We start from the raw sequence: 18,418 nt of genomic DNA, 5'->3' as shown, positions 1-18,418 counted from the left end.
TGGGAGATGTGCAGGAGGCGGCTGATCGATGTTTCTGACTCTCTATCTCTCTCCCTTCCTCTCTGTGAAAAATCAATAAAATATATTTTTTAAAAAATAAATAAATAAACATAATTTATAAAAGTGGCTCATACTTTATCTCAGAGGTTTTTACCTACTAGTCTCAAAATTTATTCTTCTAAATCTTTTCTACCTTTCCTACATGAGTTTTTAAAACCCTGAGTGGACACTGAATTTAAATAGTTCTAAGAAAAGGAGGTGTGGGGGGGAGGAAATGAGGTGGTTGTTCATATTTGGAAAATACTCCAAAGTCAGTCAGAATTCAAGAAGGCTTTCAAAAGACTCAAAGGTAAGAAATGATTTAGAATTTTTTGGTTTTTTTAAATCTCTCATCAATAGGGTCGTTACAAGCTGATGATATTTCATTGGTATACCCAATAACGAAAAAACCCTATATAGCTAGTATTTTCTGGTGTCCAAAGGGTTTATGAAGATTCATAATACACTAAGTGCTTTTGCTAACCCTAGAGTTTTGTGCATTCAACTTTAGTAGGGATCCTCTAGGTTTTAAGCTAGGTTTGCCAGCCTGGCATAGTGGAAGAAAACACATGGACTCTTGTCATGCCCAGCAATTACAGCCAGTATTAAATGATGGAGGTGAGTTCAGCTCACTATAATTCTTCATTAAAAATGGGGGGATTCATCTAAATACTTTTCATGTCACCATCATTTTGTGACTATGTCCACCAGACAGTAGGCTTTCAGCACCATGGACAGTTGCATCACGTAGGGAAAGGACACAAATAGAAAAACCAATAGTTTTGTTTTAAAAGTCATTGTGGGAGACATCTGTAAGGCTGTCAACAATAAAATAAAATTTACAAAAGAGCCATTGTACAAAAGTCCATGAATACTTTTACTATTTCAAGTTAATGTGGTGTTTATGATAAGAAAATTTTCCATTTTCATTTTTTGTAGCCACATTTCAACATGAACATCTTGGAATACAGAAATAATTTGCCTTGTTAAGAAAATCTCTGTATTTATTATATAAAGTTTCCAGTTAATATTGATTAAAGATTTATATAGAATATGTGTCAAAATGCAAATGAACACACACAAAAATTACCAAAAATAGTAAAGTAAAAGTACTTTTATAAAATTTGTTTTGCTGCTCTTCAACTGAATGATACCAGTAAATTGAAAAGAATGAATATTTTCAACTGTATCAACTAAAAATGTCAGACACACAAAAATATCTTTAGTCAATTTAAACATTAAAGTTGCTATCATAATATATTCTAGAATTTACAATCAGTGTCATCCTAAAATATTTTACAGTGCAGTGCCTTCCTCAAAGAAGGGAAATATCATATCAGGTGATGCTAACATCTCTTCTTGTCCACTCTCAATAATTAAAAGCAAATGAAGTCAGGCAATATGAAAGTCAAATCTGCAAGCCTTCAAGGCCAAAGAGAAAAGTGAAAGGAGTCCATCAAAAAATATCTTATATCCGTAAGTATGTACATGCATGGAGGAGAATGACGTTGTAGCTCCCTTGGGGATGGAGAAAGAGGAAGGTCTGTGAAAAGGTATGGCGTGGTTTTATGCATTTATTCATTCATGTCCTAATTCTACAAGCCTGCTATTGGGGAAACATTGCTATGTGCTGGGGATACAACGGTGAAGAAATAAACATAGTTCTTTTCATTGTCTAATATTGAGCTTCTTGCTAGGAGAGAAACTCCACATTTGTTTCAATGTGGAATGAAGAGTGAATCTAGAGATACCAAGAAAGCTTGCAGAATCTCTTCTGAAGAACAGCTATCTACCCTCACAATATAGAAGGGAAATAGAGAAAAAAGCAATAAAAAGAGATAAGCTGTGCATTTTCATAAGTGGGAGTTTTCTTTGGTCCCACCAATTTTTTTTTACATTTTTTATTCATTTTTAGTGAGAGAAGAAAGGAGAGGGGGAGAGAGAGAAACATCCATGTGAAAACGAAACATCGATAGGCTGCTTCCTGCATGCCCCCTACCAGGGATCAAACCCGCAACCCAGGCATCAAACCAGTAACTTTTTGGTGCACAGGATGATGCCCAACCAACTGAGCCACACTGGCCAGGGCTGTCCTACCATTTTAGAAGGAAGAAGAAAAGAGAGACAGACATATGCATATCAGAGACTCCACACACTCACAGATACGGCCCAATCTGAGTACTGCAACCTGTCAGATTTGTATTCCTCCTCTTGGGGTCCAATGAGGAAGAGAACTAATTTGATTGGTTGGGTAATAAAGGAGCATTGAGTACTCATGCTAGAGGACCATGCTGTAAATTTCTATTTGGAGAAAATGCCATTATCAAAATACAATTTTTACATCTGGGTAAGCATATAGTTGACCATGATCTTTTCAATGGGTCTGTTTTTCTTAAAACTCCACTATTCAAAAGATAATTAAACCAATAGTGACATTTAACAAACAAAGATCCATTCCTGACATTTTAAAGGGAATGACATATATTTGCATACACAGAGGAAAAACTGATAGTTCAAAATTCTAAAATATGCATGCAATATAGTAATATGTAGCATTATCCAGGAATGCTGGATTAGAGCAAAGAGCATCTTAGTGCTTTGCAAAAGTGCAAGGAAAACTAACACATCTAGCAGGTGTGAGTCACTGTTTTAAAGTATCAAAGCACAAAAACTGAAGCAAATAAACAGTTTATATTTACTAATCTTCAAGGTTTTATGTATAAGAAAATTGATGCTGTTTCTTCATAGTAAAATTGATTTAAATCATCCTGATATTGATTTGTTTACCTAAAGTTTCACTTTTTAATTTATTAAAAACATAATATTGAATTGACAATCCAATTTTTCTATATGCAAACCTAAATAGGAAAAAAGGAGTCACCATACTCACACACAATGTATAGCAAAGTAATATTCCCAAGTGAGCCATCTAGCCTAGCAACTATGAACTGGATAAATCAGATTAGATCAAATTCCCTTTCTTATTTCTGAAATACTATAAGACCTACTGTGATTTTCATTTATTTATTAATCAAATATTTACTAAGTAATTATCATTTTTCCTGACCACCATGTAAAGAGGTAGAAGAAGCTACAAAATAAAAGAGTAAGTTTTCACAACTTCAGGGACTTACACTTTAATGGAAAGGGTTATCATATAGGCCCTCTTAACAGTTGATATAAGCAGAAAATTGTATACTGTTTATTTTCCAATTTGGATACAATCTTTATACCATATCCCTTGCATTAGGTCAGCATTATCTTAAGGATAGAAACATTGACACCTTCCATGTAACAACTACTCCAATTCTCAGGGTACATACCACATATGCAATAGAAAATCAAATATTTGTCTGGTATGAAACAGTAAGGAAAAACCAGTTCTCTGAAAACTCTTTTAATAATGAAATATATTCAGAGGTCAAGAGTTGTCTGAGTGGTTTTATAATCCATCACTCAGCACAAGTATAAATCATATTTTCTAAAACTGAAAGTACTATACAGGAAAAAAAGTCCCTTGGTAAATAAATTCTAAAACAGTTACCATCTTCATAACATTGTTCTATTTGGCCAACCTGATATGACAGATTAATTATTTCAAACTGAAATTTCTCACTTACACTTAATTTTCTGTTTAAAAACAAATTAAAATACACAACACACCATTCTCAAGCACATTTCTTTGTTCATTGCAAGCTGACCAATTAAAGTCAAATCCATGTATTTTGCTTTACGGAAACTAAATTGAACTGTTTTCCACAGTTTAGAGCACTAAAACAACCACTAGCTTTAGAGTCACTGTTGAGGTTCAAGACCCAGCTTTGCCACATACCAATTGTCTGACTTTGGGCAACTCATCTACTGTCTTGGCGATTCAAATTCCTCACCTGCAAATCAAAACTTTGAGGTGCAATGCATTCAGCATCCCATTCCATCTCTACAGACTCTACTCTTTTAAGACACTGGCATTTCCTGAAGTTCTAATAATATTCTCATTCCGTCCAAATGACATTCCATTTCACCACAAATCACATCCAACACCAGCTACATCATTACAGATCATTCTTGTGAATTCATGCACTTTTGCCTAAATATGTAATGAGGCACCACAGCATTTTTATGAATTGGCAGAATTTTTTACAAACCAGTAATTCAGATGGTCACTTTGATCTTTCTGGAGGAAGTTAGGAAACAGATGACACATTCAAATTGGGTAATTTAAATAAAATTCAATAAAATTTGACTATTTATGAAGGTGCAAGAAGGGTGTAAGAAAACCACACGATATGGTACAATATCTTGAGGCTAGTAACGTGCTCAATTACCCCCGATAAAGTAGCAAGGGACAAACAGGCTATGTGGAGAGGACCAACTTACAGGAGCAGTGATCTTAGTCACAGGGACACAACCAGCTCAAGGTGACCTTCAATATCTTGAGGCTAGTAACGTGCTCAATTACCCCCGCTAAAGTAGCAAGGGACAAACAGACTGTGGAGAGGACCAACTTACAGGAGCTGTGATCTTAGTCAAAGGGACACAACCAGCTCAAGGTGACCTCGCAATGAGGGGGGATGGAGTGATAACTGTCTTGCCCTTACATTCTCCACTCCCTCCAGTCTCTGACCAGTGCTCCCCACTGGCCAAACACAATTAGAAGCTGAGGCCCAGGGAACCCTGTGGGTGTGTTTCATACAGGTGGGCTTCCTGGAGCACAGAGTGGGAAAAGGTCAAGAACTGGAGGAGCAAAGGGAAATACCTAACACAATCCTCTTCCCTCGAAGTAAGCGAGATTCTCAGTTACACTGAGCCTGAAGCTTCTCTGATGCTGTCATGACTACAAACTGCTTGTCTAGTATGTTCATGAGATGTGCTGGATCCCTTGACTATGTATTTAATGTTCAAATAGTCTTCATTCTAACACCAAAAACCTATTAGGACCCTCTAATGTAGTCATCTAGGATAATTTTAGATCTCAACAGGTTTTCACAAAGAATATAAGCAAACCAATTGCTTAAATTGGAAGAAATGTCAATGTTAGTAAAGATCGAATTTCTATGCTCCCTCTCTCTAATTAGTTGCTTTGGACATCAATGAGCTGCACAAAAGGAACCACAATGATTTTTCTGATAAAGCAGCTCCAGCAAACCTGAAAGGTTGGAGCACAGCGCTATTAACTCTTTGATGGGTTATGCATGTAAAGCCATGCTGAGCTGCAGAAATGCAAAAATGCTCCAGGGGATAGCAGAATAAAAGTGGATAACAGGAGGAGGGGCTTCAAAGGAGGACTTAATTCAAAACTGTGGTCAAGAAAAGCCAAGGAGCACATTCGTCGATAAAGAAAGAAAAACATTGCTAATTGGGTAACTGCTATCATGTGACAGGCATTATGCTAAATACCTTCACATCATACTTCATATAATCTGCACAACCGCCCAGTAAGATATTTTTATTTAGAACATTTTACATGTGAGAAAGTAACTTGTCTAACAAAACAAAATCAGAAAATCCAGTAAAGAGGCATAATTTTCAAAATGTTTTACGTCTGATGTGATCTCAGTCATAATCCCACCATTGCACCATTTTCAATCATTGCTGTGTTTTGGAAATGACAAGACACAATTGAGAACTTATCCTGCCTATTTATAGCAACAATCTGGAAAGACAGAATTTCTTCTGAAATCTACTCCTTTTGGGAAATATTTGAAATGGTTGTCACAGAACTTGGAAGCATTCTCAAGAAAGAGTTAACCCAAGAAATCTTTTTCCTAGAATAGCCATAGTGGTTTCCTACCAGACCTCAGCTCAGAATAGTCCTCTGCTGTAATCCTCACAGCACCAAGCACATGAACAGCACACATAATTGGGATTAAATAAATACTATTCAATGGGCAGTCAGCATAGCATAGTACATAATGGGCAAGAGACTTCAGAAAGAAGAGTAAACACCGGTTTATTTACCATAAAAAATAATCAAGCCAATCTTTTATCACCACTAGTGCTATCATATCTAATTTCATTTATGTGTGGGCCAATGACAAAGTATATAGTAGGTGCCTTCTCTTATACTCCCATCACATGTCCACTTAATATCCACCTCACTCCAAAAAATTAATACAGGGAGAACCAGACTAAAATGTAAATCAAGTCCAACCATGAAGTGGAAAATGAAAGAAAACTTATTAATAAGAAGAAAGGCAACACCTAATGTTAATTATGTGCCAGGTGGAGTACTTAATACTTTACATATATTTTCTCATTTAATCCTCAGAGTAACCATTGTCTTCATTTTAGAGACGAAGACACTGAAGCTTAGAGAAGTTAAGTAACTTGCCTATGGTCACACAAATAACTGACAAGTGACAAAGAAGAGGTTTAACTTAAACTCTAAAAGTTCATTGTAAATGGCAGCCTTTAATATCAAGCAGATACAAGGAGTAGGAAGTGCCACTCCTTTGCCTTGGTGATGGCGGAATTGTTATGGAGATGACTAATGACTATGAGATTCAATTGCTTCCTTACACTGGTGAGGGTGTCCCAGTGAAGACCTAGCTTCCCATGGAAAGACGTGGAGGGGAACTTGGAAACAGAAGACCCAGAGCTGAAGTCATTGCTCCATTTCTTTCCAGCTCTGGTTATCCTGCGACATTCACTTCATCTCTCTGAACTTCAGCTTCTAAATTTGTCAGGGGGGATGATAATGCTTCCAAAGCTGTTTATCAAGATTCAGTGAAAGTGCTTCAAAATCTACAAAGCACTGTGCCACAAAATTTGTCAGTTATTCTCTTCTACTGATAGCACGCTCAGCCACCAGCATAACATGAAATCCTGGGCAGTCACCCCAGTGTGCTGCACATCTTAAGAATGGTTTGTGTATATCATATGTGAAATCTAATGAAGGGTGTGAAGAGATCAACCAAAGAACTTGTATGCATGTATGCATAACCCATGGTCACTGACAATAGGGTGGTGAAGGCCTGGGGCCTGGAGTGGGGGTGGGCTAGAAGAGGTCAATGGAGGACAGAAGGGGGCATATGTAATACTTTCAACAATAAAGATTTTTTTTAAAAAAAGAGAGAGAGAATGGTTTGAGTATAGAGAAAATCTATTTGTTCTCTATAGTTTACAGCTTGGGAGCTCTTCATCCAGTGAAATAAGGAACTCGAAGGAAGAGATAGGGTAGTTAGAGATATCAGGTGGGATTTATGCTAACTTTTGTGGACAAAGAAGGGCTTGGGAAATGCCTTTGAAACCAGATCGTCTGAAATGCCAGAAATGAGAAGTACCTTTACTAAGGATAGAATGTTTAATTTAAATAATAACACCATTTTATGGTATTTAGGTATTCCCTGCATTATTGTTCCAAACTGTATTTGAGGTAAAAGATACCCTACCCTTTTTTATACCACTTTATGGTTTTCAAAAACTTTCATATTGATGATTTCAATTGATGGTGTCATTATAGTGCTATCTTCTTAATTCTATTAAGGAGGAAGACATATATAGAAAAAGGTAATAAATTATTTTTATTATCTGCAAGGCTGTTGGACAATTTTAGACCCAAGCTATTTTCCAATAGCTAATAATTTACTTCTCATTCCTTAGTTTTTTTCATCTGTAAATAGAGTAAAATAACCCCCTACTGCTTTTTCATTTCTAATAAAATTATGTGTGCAAGATGTTTTGGTAAATTCTAAGGAAATGTTATTATCGTTTATTATCCATCAACTCTGCTAAGTAAGGGTATATGCCTTAGTCATTCTAACCCATAGCAACTCCAAATCAAACATAACTCAAGGTAAGCCAAGAGAAATCCATCTATTTAGACAGTATTCATGCATAAGGGAAGTTCACACAACGTGCAGAGAGAGGGAGCTGCATTAACTGGGAACCCCAGAGGGTCCGCCCAGCTGCATGGACATTCATGCCTGGCACCGTGCAAGTGAACTCCTAAAAATCACAGTCATCTGACTCACTCATAGCATCTGGGCCCGAGAAAATTTTATTTCTCAAATCCTGCTTTCCTTCCCTTGTCTTCCCCAGCCACACATACAATCTGGACAGTCCATAAGGCAGGGGATAATTTTAGGGGCTTCCCCAGAGCCTGACTGGATGCTTTCCAATAATTTATTTCTGGCCTGTGCAATCAGATGCGCTATTTCTTTACACATGAGAAAAAATGAAATCAGTTTCTATTTGCAGAGTGAGATGGGAAAACTGAAAATCACACACAGCCATATCATAGACCCTTAGAAAGGGCCTCCCTAGGCTAGAGGAGAGCAAGGAGACAAAAGACAATCTCCAAAGGAAAAAAGTTCCATTTGTTAACCCCTGAGAAGTGTCCCATATGCGTGGCCTCACTTCTATAAGCACATTCACGGTTTGGGAGCAAAGTTGTTAAATAAAAAAATCAGTGAGACTTCTAGATTCATTTTAACCTCTGATTATGATGTGATTTGATCATCGTAGCCATTCCAGGAGCAAATTCTGTTTGTCTGTGTGTCTATCTGCATGTGTGTGGCTCTGTGTGTGCCTCTGACCTCTCCCACACCACCCCACTCTCTTCTAACAGACACACGAGACATTATAATGTATATGAAATTTGGTTAAAATGAGCATCAAGAACAAGCTTGATGGGCCAAAAAAAAAAAAGGCTTGGTGGGTTAGAGTTTTAGATTTCACACTGACTCAAGAATGAAACAGGAAAAAAGAAAACTGACAAGATGATATGAACAAATTGTATGTACCTAAATGTAGTTACAAGTGAAGTCATCTTATCACTTCCACCCAAAATTTGCTAGCTACAGAACTCCACCCACACTGTGAGACATCAGATTCTCTCCCACAAATCCTTTCTTCCTTTGGTATTAGTTGGTGCCCTCTGGGGAAAATTACAGCCTGTGGGCTCTTGAACCAGACATTGGACCAACCTGGCTGCAGGCCACCTGTGTGCCTGTACTGCTCCTGCAGCAAACAGCCCATTTCCGCTCCGCCCCGGACATCCGTGCTCCCATGCTTTGAAAAGGCTCCCTCCTCTGAGTTCTGCTCTCTGAAATGGCCCCACAGCCCAGTTGTTTGGGTCATCCATCATATGTCAAGGTCTTTTTCTGGCTCAGGGTAGCTAGACTCAGGGGACAAAGGAAAAGGGGAGGGAATTCACACAACAGGGACTATATGTTTTTGCAATCTACAATCCTAGCCTCTCATACCCTCTTTCTGAGTCTGGCCCAGCAGCCCCTCCTTGCAGCTTGCCTTCTGTCGCGGATCTCTGCACGCCCACCCTCACTCCTATCCCCTACTTCATCCCTACTCCACCCTTCTATTCCCATCCCCTTTCCACCCCCTCCTCCTAATGTGGATGGGATTGAATTCATAAGCCTAGTTCAAGTTTAGTTCTTAATTGTTTTATTCCCTAACTAAATCTCTGAATGCAAATAGATTCCAGGGGGTTTTACTGTACAGGGGAGAAAGCTCTCATTGTAAAATATGACTGCTTCATATTTCTTCCTCAGCCTTTCAAATAGAAGCATTTTTATTCCTTAGCATTCATACCATCCCTAACAGTCCATTTTCCAGCAGGCTCCTGCACACCCAGGATGCACCTTATGTTTCTGTCCTCTTCATTACAGTATCAGCGACGGCAACTCACATTTATATAACGCTTGACATTTTATAAAGGACGTTCACGTTACCAGACCAGAGCCGCACGTCAATTCTGTGAGTGAAGCAAATCGAATTGTGATACTTTCATTTTAGAGCTATGAAAATTGACACTCTGAGAGGTAAGGAGATTTCCCCCAGTAGCATCCAGCCAGTGAGGAGATGAGCCATGCTCAGAATCCAGATCTTAAGACTCCTGGTGCAGGTTCTTTGCAATTTGTAATGCAGCCCCATGTGCCTCTCCACAGGCACCCTTGCTGGACTTCCAGCTGAGTTCAAGTAATCCCCATGAAAATAAAGCCCCACGCTCTCAGGTCATCCAACAGAGGGAAGCAGGGCATCATTACCCCCTCTTTCTCACTGGAAATTCAATAAGGAAGCTCCCTGGGTAAAACGTTCTTTGGAAGTAAATTAATTTTGGAATAATCTAGCTTGACTTCCAACAAGAATTCTCTACCAACAGCATGGAACATAATGGTCTGATGAATAAAATCATGACTTATAACATGAATTTTCTTCACTTGACTTACTTTAGGATACATGTTTGCAAATCATTTAAAACATATTCTGTGTTTAATTATATTGCAATTTATGGTTGAATTTTGTTTAAATGGCATTTATAATTGGCACATTTTTCAAGTACTGCTTCTGCCAGAATTGCATGTAAAAGTACATTATCATCACTTGTATGACTGCAGCCTAAGTTAGCATCAATATACATCCCATAGATTAGGGGCAAGTCACTAAAGGACAGTGGATGTCACATTTCCATGAAATACAATTAAATATATCCAGAAATAAATTGGTTCCCAGATTTTGCTAAAACAGCACATGGCATGTGTTCAAAATTAATAAGTATTGATTGAGTACCTATGTTGTGCTCAGCACTGTGAAGAATTCAGAAAAATGCAAGGTGTTTCTAAGATAGTCAAAGAAGACAATACAGGGTTATTAGAATCAAGGTGAAAGTAATAATAAAACAATAATCATCATCATTATTATATATTATTTGTCAATTACTATATGCCACATACTATGCTAAGTACTTTATTTGAATTCTTATTTAATCCTCATAACAACTCAATGAAATAGCTACTATTATTATTCCAGTTCTACAGAAAATAAAAGTGAGGCACAAAGAAGTAATTTATTTAAGATCACATAGCTAAAATGTGGAGGAGCCAAAATTGGAAACCAAGTACCTGATTTTCCAGCCATGTACTCCTGGCCTATTTGCTGTGGTTTGGGGGAAGGTTTCATAAAAGGCGGGGTCTCTCCTATAGCCCTGAAGGTTAGGGAGTTAGGAAGAATGAAAAGAGTGGGGATAGGTCATCATATTACAGGATAGACAAGTAGCATAAACAACAAAGGCACAGGGGCGAGAATCTGTATGTGACATGGGAGGATCAATGGAAGAAAATCAATGGCAGGAAGTTAAGTTAGCTAGGCAGAGGGAGACACTTTAGGGAATACCTTAGAAATAACCTCAGCAGAATTTAGAGACGTGAGCCTTTGGAACTAGAAAGTCCGTTAGCTGTTATAAAAGAAAGTGACAATGAAAAGCCATTGTGGTATTCTAGCTGAAAATTCAGGAAAAGTGGAGAGGAGGGAGACTTCTGGGAAGCAAACCAGTTAGCGGCATATTGTGAAATCTCCTACAGACCCTTGGTCATAGTACATACTCAATAGATGTTTGTCAGATCAGTGGACGAAGACTAGCAGGGATAAAAAGGAAGATACAAACCAAATAAAGAATCTGCAGGAGTCACTGACAGGCTGTTCATGAAGGAAAAAGAAAAAAAACCCCTGACGGGTGTGGCTCAGTTGGTTGAGCATAGTCCCATGCACTGAGAGGTTGTGGGTTTGATTCCTGGTCATGGTACATGCTGAGGTTGCGGGCTCAATTCCCAGTAGGGGGTGTGCAGGAAACAGTCAATCAATGTTTCTCTCTCTCCCTCTCCCTTTTTTCTCTCTCTAAAATCAATAAAAACATTTTTTTAAAAAGAAAAAAAACAGATGTCACCCCAGTGGTACTCTAGGTAAGAAGAAGACTGTGATGTTTTGGCTCATGAAAGAGTTGAAAAGGAGACATGGGTTTCAGCTGTTTGCAGGGAGAGTGATGAGTCCTCCATTTTGGTTTGTAAAGGTAGAGGTTTGAAAGGTACATGGAATATTGTTAATATTTTATAGGTATTTGGAGAAATAGGCCTAGAATAAATTTAAGGTGGGAAGCACAGTCCTTGCTCATCACAGAATTCAGATAAATAAAAGTTGTCATATTTATGAGCCACTTCAATAGGTAACTCTAAGTAAGTAGCACTTTCCTAATATAAATGTCACTACTGGACCTATTGTATTTCATCAAAGATTTGCAAAGTAAAGAAATTCAAAATATACAAGAACATCTACAAATTGAAAAGAACTAAGCAAATGGAAATCAATCAAAGCATTAAGCTCCTACCCCTGCTCCCTACAACATGCAGCCAGCACTGGCCATTGGGCAGATATGAAATATCAGCCTTTCCTTTTCAAAATACAAAAAAGCAAAAATCATGTTCTGGTTTCTCAGCAAGAAGCCATTAGACAGATGTAATCATAATGAGACCAAATATTCCTATAAATGAACTGCATGCATTTAGGACCACATGCAGAGTTTAAAAGCAGCTAACACAAAAGGTAAGTAGAGTTGCCCGGGTGTATACAATGGTTCAGATGTGGTAGAGCAATTCAATTGGCCCTCAAACAAACTGAGTTGTGAATTTACAAGACAAACTCAGCATCCATTAGCTTACAACTCAAATGGCCCAGCTGTGGCAATAGGAGCTATTAGTTTCAAAGTCAACTTCTGTGTTATGATCATCCACCAACATCTAATCACTCAAGTTAAAGCCATATACAAGCAAGTTATTTGCTTTTCAAACAGACTGACCACATGGTTCATTCTTTAAATACTGAAAGCCAATCAGAATGACCAAGTGGATGAGAGTATGTAAGATTCATTTAAAGACAAAAGAGTTCATTAAAATGGATAAAATCAAGATCTTTACCAGGTAAATTAGAAGTAAAATCTGCTTGAAAGTATAACTTCCTTCTCCAGAGAAGGGATGGGCCAATTAAAATATAAAACTGGTAAGAGTCATAAATTGTAGCCTGGGGAGTCAATCCAACCAGTGGGGCACATTTGTTGTTACTGGATGCAAAGAGACAAATAAATTGAAATTTGAGTACAGTGTTCAAAATATAAAAACCTATGTCATAAAATATGCTCAGATAGCATGCCAAACGTTTTACCCAATTTTAGGCAGAATATTTATCAAAAGTTATTTGGTAAGTTAGTTGTTTGAAACCCTAAAAATATTTTTTACCAAAAAAATAATATTATGTATGTAAATTGGCTTCCCAAGATAGAACACAAAAATCTCCTGATATATAGTGTAAGAAGGTATGAGTATAGTACTGGGAAAATGAGGTGATATAAACTGGTCTGTAAAAATAGAATCTTACCATCTTATACAGCACTGCTTTTTAAATTATGAGTCACAATTCATGAAATTAATTCAGTGTGTCTTTCCCCCCATTTAATTCTTACTAGAATGGCAGAAATAGAATGGAAGGGAAAGAACAGAATTGCAAAAATCAGAGCACATCCCCTGTCATAAGGAAAAGTATTATTCTTGAAACTTTATCCCAGTGTTATCTATAATAATAAAAGGGTAATATGCTAATTAGACCGGACATCATTCTGGACGTCCTTCCTGATGAGCCGGTGCCAGAGGGAAGCCAGCCCAGGTCCCGGGTGCCTGCGGGTGGCCTGAGGGAAGCCAGGGGAAGGAAGGCCTACTCTTGCACGAATTTTCGTGCATCGGGCCTCTAGTATTGGTATAAATAGCTATGTGAAATCAGGATTTCAATGTAAAATACATTTCTTACTGTAGGTCAGTCAAAACAGTTTGAATGTTTTTTAGCAAGGCTTCTATGGGGTGCCTAGCACAAATCCAGTGCTTAATAACAGTTGTTAAATGACTGAACGAACTTGTGAACACATGAAGAATGAAGGAATAGGATGCCAGTAATAAGCCCCTCTCAGTCACAACCCTGACACTTGCAGTGGAACACTTGCTCACTTCAGAATTTCCATGCTAGTGAGGAAATGAGGATAGACAGTTGCCCAGCTGCAGTTCCCTATAGGTGCCTCCTGTGGCCTGGGACAGGCTCTCTGACACAGTAGGAGCTATAAACAGGGAAGGATGGGGATAAGGCTTCCACAGCTGAGTGGAGCTGAACTCTGTAAACGTCCTTCTGAGAAAGGAGGAGGAAGATAAGATAGGATTGCTAGATTTATCAAGTAAAAAATACAGAGGACTGGTTAAATTTGAATTTCAGATAACAGATAATTTAAGAACAGAGAAAATCATAAACCTTCAGGGTTAGAATATCAACTCAATCAGACATTTATTTGATAGAAAACTATGTGCAAAACACTCTGCTAGGTGGTGTGGATGGAAAAAATATTTATTCTTGAAGCTGAAGAGGTCAGAGACACACAGGAAAAGACCCTAGTAATGACCATATTGAGCACTACTCTAAGTTCTTTCCAGGCATTAACTTCTGCATTTGGCCCTGCTATTCTTCCCATTGAAGATAGGAAACTTAGCATACAGAAATTATAAGAAAGAGTTGGCCACAGTTTCTCATATAAACAAACACAAATAATATTCAGTGGGACTGTGGTAGAGGGCTGGATGTTGTCCAAGGAGGTGGATCTGGAGGTGAGATTTGAGCTGAACCTTGAAAAAAGCGGAAACAGCTATAGGAGAATATTAGGGGAAGAATATTCCAGGCAGAGGAACAGCTTAGAGGCATTTAGTTTTTTATTTTGTTTTCTACTTCAGCTCCAACTCTAAATACCAAGTAACCGTAGTTGAGGGAGGGAGGTGAACTTTGAGATCCTCCCTCTAGCACACATTACTAGAGAGACTTTCAGCAAATTAAGGTTGGTCTGAAACCACCAACTGGTGTGCTTAGAATGTCCTACCTTTCTCTAAACCTTAATTTTCTCATCTGTGAAACATGGTTGTTAACATCTACATCTTAAAGCTATTGGAAGAATAGCTGAGATCATGTATACAGGATGCAGCAAAGTGGGTTTACATTTGTGAGTACATAAAGCAGTTCATTCTTGATTATTATTTATTGTATTATTTTCCACAAGATCAACTGTAAACCTACTTTTGCCCCGCTCCCTCTTCCCCTCCCCGCCCCCATTATGCCCTTAGAACAATGGCTGGTCTAGAGTAGACAATAAATTAGTTATTATGCATGATGCATAAATTAAAATAAAGCTATTGCCACAGTTAGGCAGCAATACTGGTGGAGACAGAAAACAGAATGTGGAAATGAGTAGAGTAGACATGAGGTGTGACAATTCTAGAGACCACATCTATGAACAGTGGCATGGAATTGAACATCCCTTTTCTGTAAAGCCAGATGTGTTCTGCCCAAAAGATGTGGCTCCTGAAAGGGGCCCACCAGGTTAGATGATGAAGGATGATAGGATTCAAAATGCAGGTTTGTAAACTAAGGATGAGGGGCCTAGAAGGAGAAAAAGCTTGCCTCTGTCTATATAATTCTCCTGCCACTTCCTGTCTTGGACCCCATCACTAAGGCACATTGCAAAGCAACACTGAGGCTGGAGGATGTGGATCAAGTTCATAATATGTCAGAGTTTAAAGGGGAAGGAATGGATGCCAGGGCAGGCCAGCCAGCCAGCCAAGCTTATAAGACATACAAGTAGGACCAGCTTGGTCTGAAACCATCGACCTGTGTGCTTAGAATGTCCGACCATCCTAGACATCGGAATCCATGGCAAGCTCACTCTTTCTGCAGGAGCTCTGTGTTAGTGAGGCACAATCATTATTCCAAAGTCTAGCCCCTGTTCAGGGCACTGCCATGGCTGGGGTGAATAAGTTTACCCACTTCGCTCTTCTCTTGAAATTTTAAAATTGTTTCTCAAAGACTTAGTTTGTAAACTTAAACACTGTACTAAGAAAAAGGAAAGGAAAGGTTAACAAAATGATCACGAAGCCTACTCTGTGTTTCAAATGCACACCATCTGTCCTTAGCCTCTGAGGATGATGCAGCAGGGAATGCACTCGAGTTGTTTTGCAGCCACAGTGACTTTCTGCCCTGTGTTCCCCATAACCTGTCGCCCACCCTCCCTTGTCAGACAGCTGCAAACACAGAGGAGGTCCTGCCGGGATTCGGTCCTCTTCCAGGCAGAAGCTCCTAATGGGCCTGTGCAGGAAGAAACTGCATTCTTGGCCACCTCCTAACCAAAATAAAACCAGAGGCCACTCGTTATGAAAATACCCATCTCTTCTCTTGACCGCCCTGAAACTAAAGTTACCTCCAAAGCTAGAATTAGAGCATTTGGGGGAAATGAAAAACTGCATAAAATTTTCTCCTATCCTAGCACTTTCACTTTTAGGAAACGAATACTTTTAAAGGTTTAGGGATATCTTCCTTATACATTTCTCTCCCCACCAGATGTAGAGAACTCAACAACTGCCTCTTCATTCATGAGTAAGAGTGTGTTGAAGGCGTTATCGCCTGAGAAGAAAGCATCCTCAAAACACATTCCTGACTGTTATTCATCTCTTTGGGCACAGATTTTCCCTCACAGGTAGGAGAGGGGCGGTCACTTAACTCCTCCAACAGCCCTGATAAAAGTGCTACCTGGGTGGAGTGGATTCCGCCAGCACTGAGTCAAGCATTTGTAGAAAGGAGAGAGCAGATGCTACAGTAGCTCCTGCCTTTAGATGGGTAGAAAATACACAAAGCAAGGTTTAAGGAGTTATCAAAGACAGGGAATTCCCTTTCCCTGGAGCTCCTCAAAGACAGAACAGCTACTCATTTTCTTAATTGTCTAACTATGTCTCTGACTTAGTTTATAAGGCCCTCTCCAACCATCCATGATTGAGAGCCAATTATCAAAGAAATCAAGGTGGAGTGTCTATTGGTTGGAGGATAAACAGGCTTATATACAACCAAAACACAGTACATACAACCAAAATTGCTTGGCATGGGGTTTTTTTTGGGTGTGTGTGTGTGTGTGTGTGTGTGTTAATATATTTTTATTCATGCCCAGGTTGCGGGCTCAATCCCCCATGTGGCATGAGTTTTGTTAATTTAGGAACAAAAATCCAAATACAAGTGAAGAGAAAGCCGAAGAGAAAAGCAATTTTAAAGGAGTCTCCCAGATGCCTGGAAGAGTCCCCAAATGCTGCCTAACACTTACATCACAGAGAAGCAAGCAGGCAGAGATGTTACCCGTCAAAGGAGACGGCTCGTCTCAGCTGCAGGCCTGGAAACCTTTCCTTTTTCATAGATTCCAGGCTACCAAGTGTCCAGGCATTTCAGTCTGGTTTCTGCCAGCCTGCTCTTGTTTCCCAGCTCCATGGGGATCTCCCGGCTTAAAACACAGCAGAGATTATGGTTGGGCGAGCTGACCTCCAAAATCAAAGGACTATGACCAGAGGAGCTCAGAAGGTAACAACACCGACAGTTGCCAAAGGTGAGAAGACCAGCAAGCGGTCAGGGAAGAGACGAAGAGTCTCTTCTTGCTGAAGGACAAACTCCTGCACCCAGGAGGGAAGAGACCACGTGCTGCCCTCTCTGGCCAGTCGGGGAACTGCAGACAGGGCTGAGCCAGCTCCTGGAGTAGCTAGCCCTGGGCTGGCAGGGAGAGTCGCCAGGGCCCTGGGCTGAGTGAGCAGTGCCGGGCATGCACACACTGGTCCACCTGGCCAGGGCCAGAGCCAGGGCCCTTGGTCCCGGCCTCGTGGTCAGGCAGCCTGTTGGGAGGGCGGCTGGATAGAGACAAAGGACACTGTGGCACTACAGGAAGGGACGCGTCCCAGGACACGCAAGCCAGCCTTCTCCCAAACAACTTCTTGCTGAGATGCTCACAGCAGCCGCATTGCCATCGCAGGCAGGTGGGAGCAACTAGATGTACCTGCCTTCAGAGTCCGGATCTGCTCACCTGACTCGGCGAATCCTATTATAACCCTTCTCATCCCCACTGGGTCGCACGCACAGAAGACAGGAGTTCACTTTTTGAGGGTGTGGGTGTGCTGGAGGTTGGGGGAGGGCCGTCGCTGGAGGAGGCAGGAAGGTAGGAACCTGCCGACCTAATGATATTACTGTTGTGTTTTCAAATTAAAAAGGAAAAAGGAAGAAACAAAGTAGGCAGCTGAGAGGGACTGTGGGACGCTGCTCATTTTCAAGCATCCCTGCTATTTTAGGTAAAAACCAACTCTAAAAACTCGTCCAGATGAACAGGGGAAAAAAATGTGTTTGCCTGTCAACTAGGGAAGAAAAAAAAAAGATTCACTGAAGTCCAGGGAGGAGCGACTTCAGGCTTCAGGTCTCCTCCTCACCATCCTGTCCCTGCCCCACCCCGAGCTCCAGATGGAGAGCGGACAAGTGAGACGGCACTTGCCAACTGCAGGGGACCCCAGGGCCCGGTCAGGGGCCGCCGCCACCGCAGACGGGCGTGGCTGCGGGGACACACACCCCGCCACCTACCTCCAACATGGGAGAGGCGCCCTTGCTCGGCAGCGTGCAGCCCAGGAGCTCGGCGAGAAACTTTGCCATATACGAGTAGTGAGCCAGGTCCCTCCGAAGCGCTGGGTCCGTCCTTTCCCCTCGTAGGAGCCCGAGG

General features: G+C 40.1%; 1 protein-coding gene across 1 annotated transcript in view; it reads right to left on the bottom strand.

Annotated features, from left to right (window-relative positions):
* Positions 1-18,411, bottom strand: part of RASGEF1B (RasGEF domain family, member 1B) — a 548,743-nt gene extending 530,332 nt beyond the window's left edge. The window contains exon 1 of the mRNA XM_005857414.2: positions 18,283-18,411. Coding sequence (XP_005857476.1) covers positions 18,283-18,351 — 69 coding nt within the window. The 5' untranslated portion in view covers positions 18,352-18,411. The remainder of the gene's footprint in view (positions 1-18,282) is intronic.
* Positions 18,412-18,418: the final 7 nt, after the last annotated feature.

The sequence above is a fragment of the Myotis brandtii genome, unplaced genomic scaffold (genome assembly GCF_000412655.1).
Source record: "Myotis brandtii unplaced genomic scaffold, ASM41265v1 scaffold111, whole genome shotgun sequence".
Taxonomy (NCBI): Eukaryota; Metazoa; Chordata; class Mammalia; order Chiroptera; family Vespertilionidae; genus Myotis; species Myotis brandtii.
This window is presented reverse-complemented; position numbering and strand designations above follow the sequence as displayed.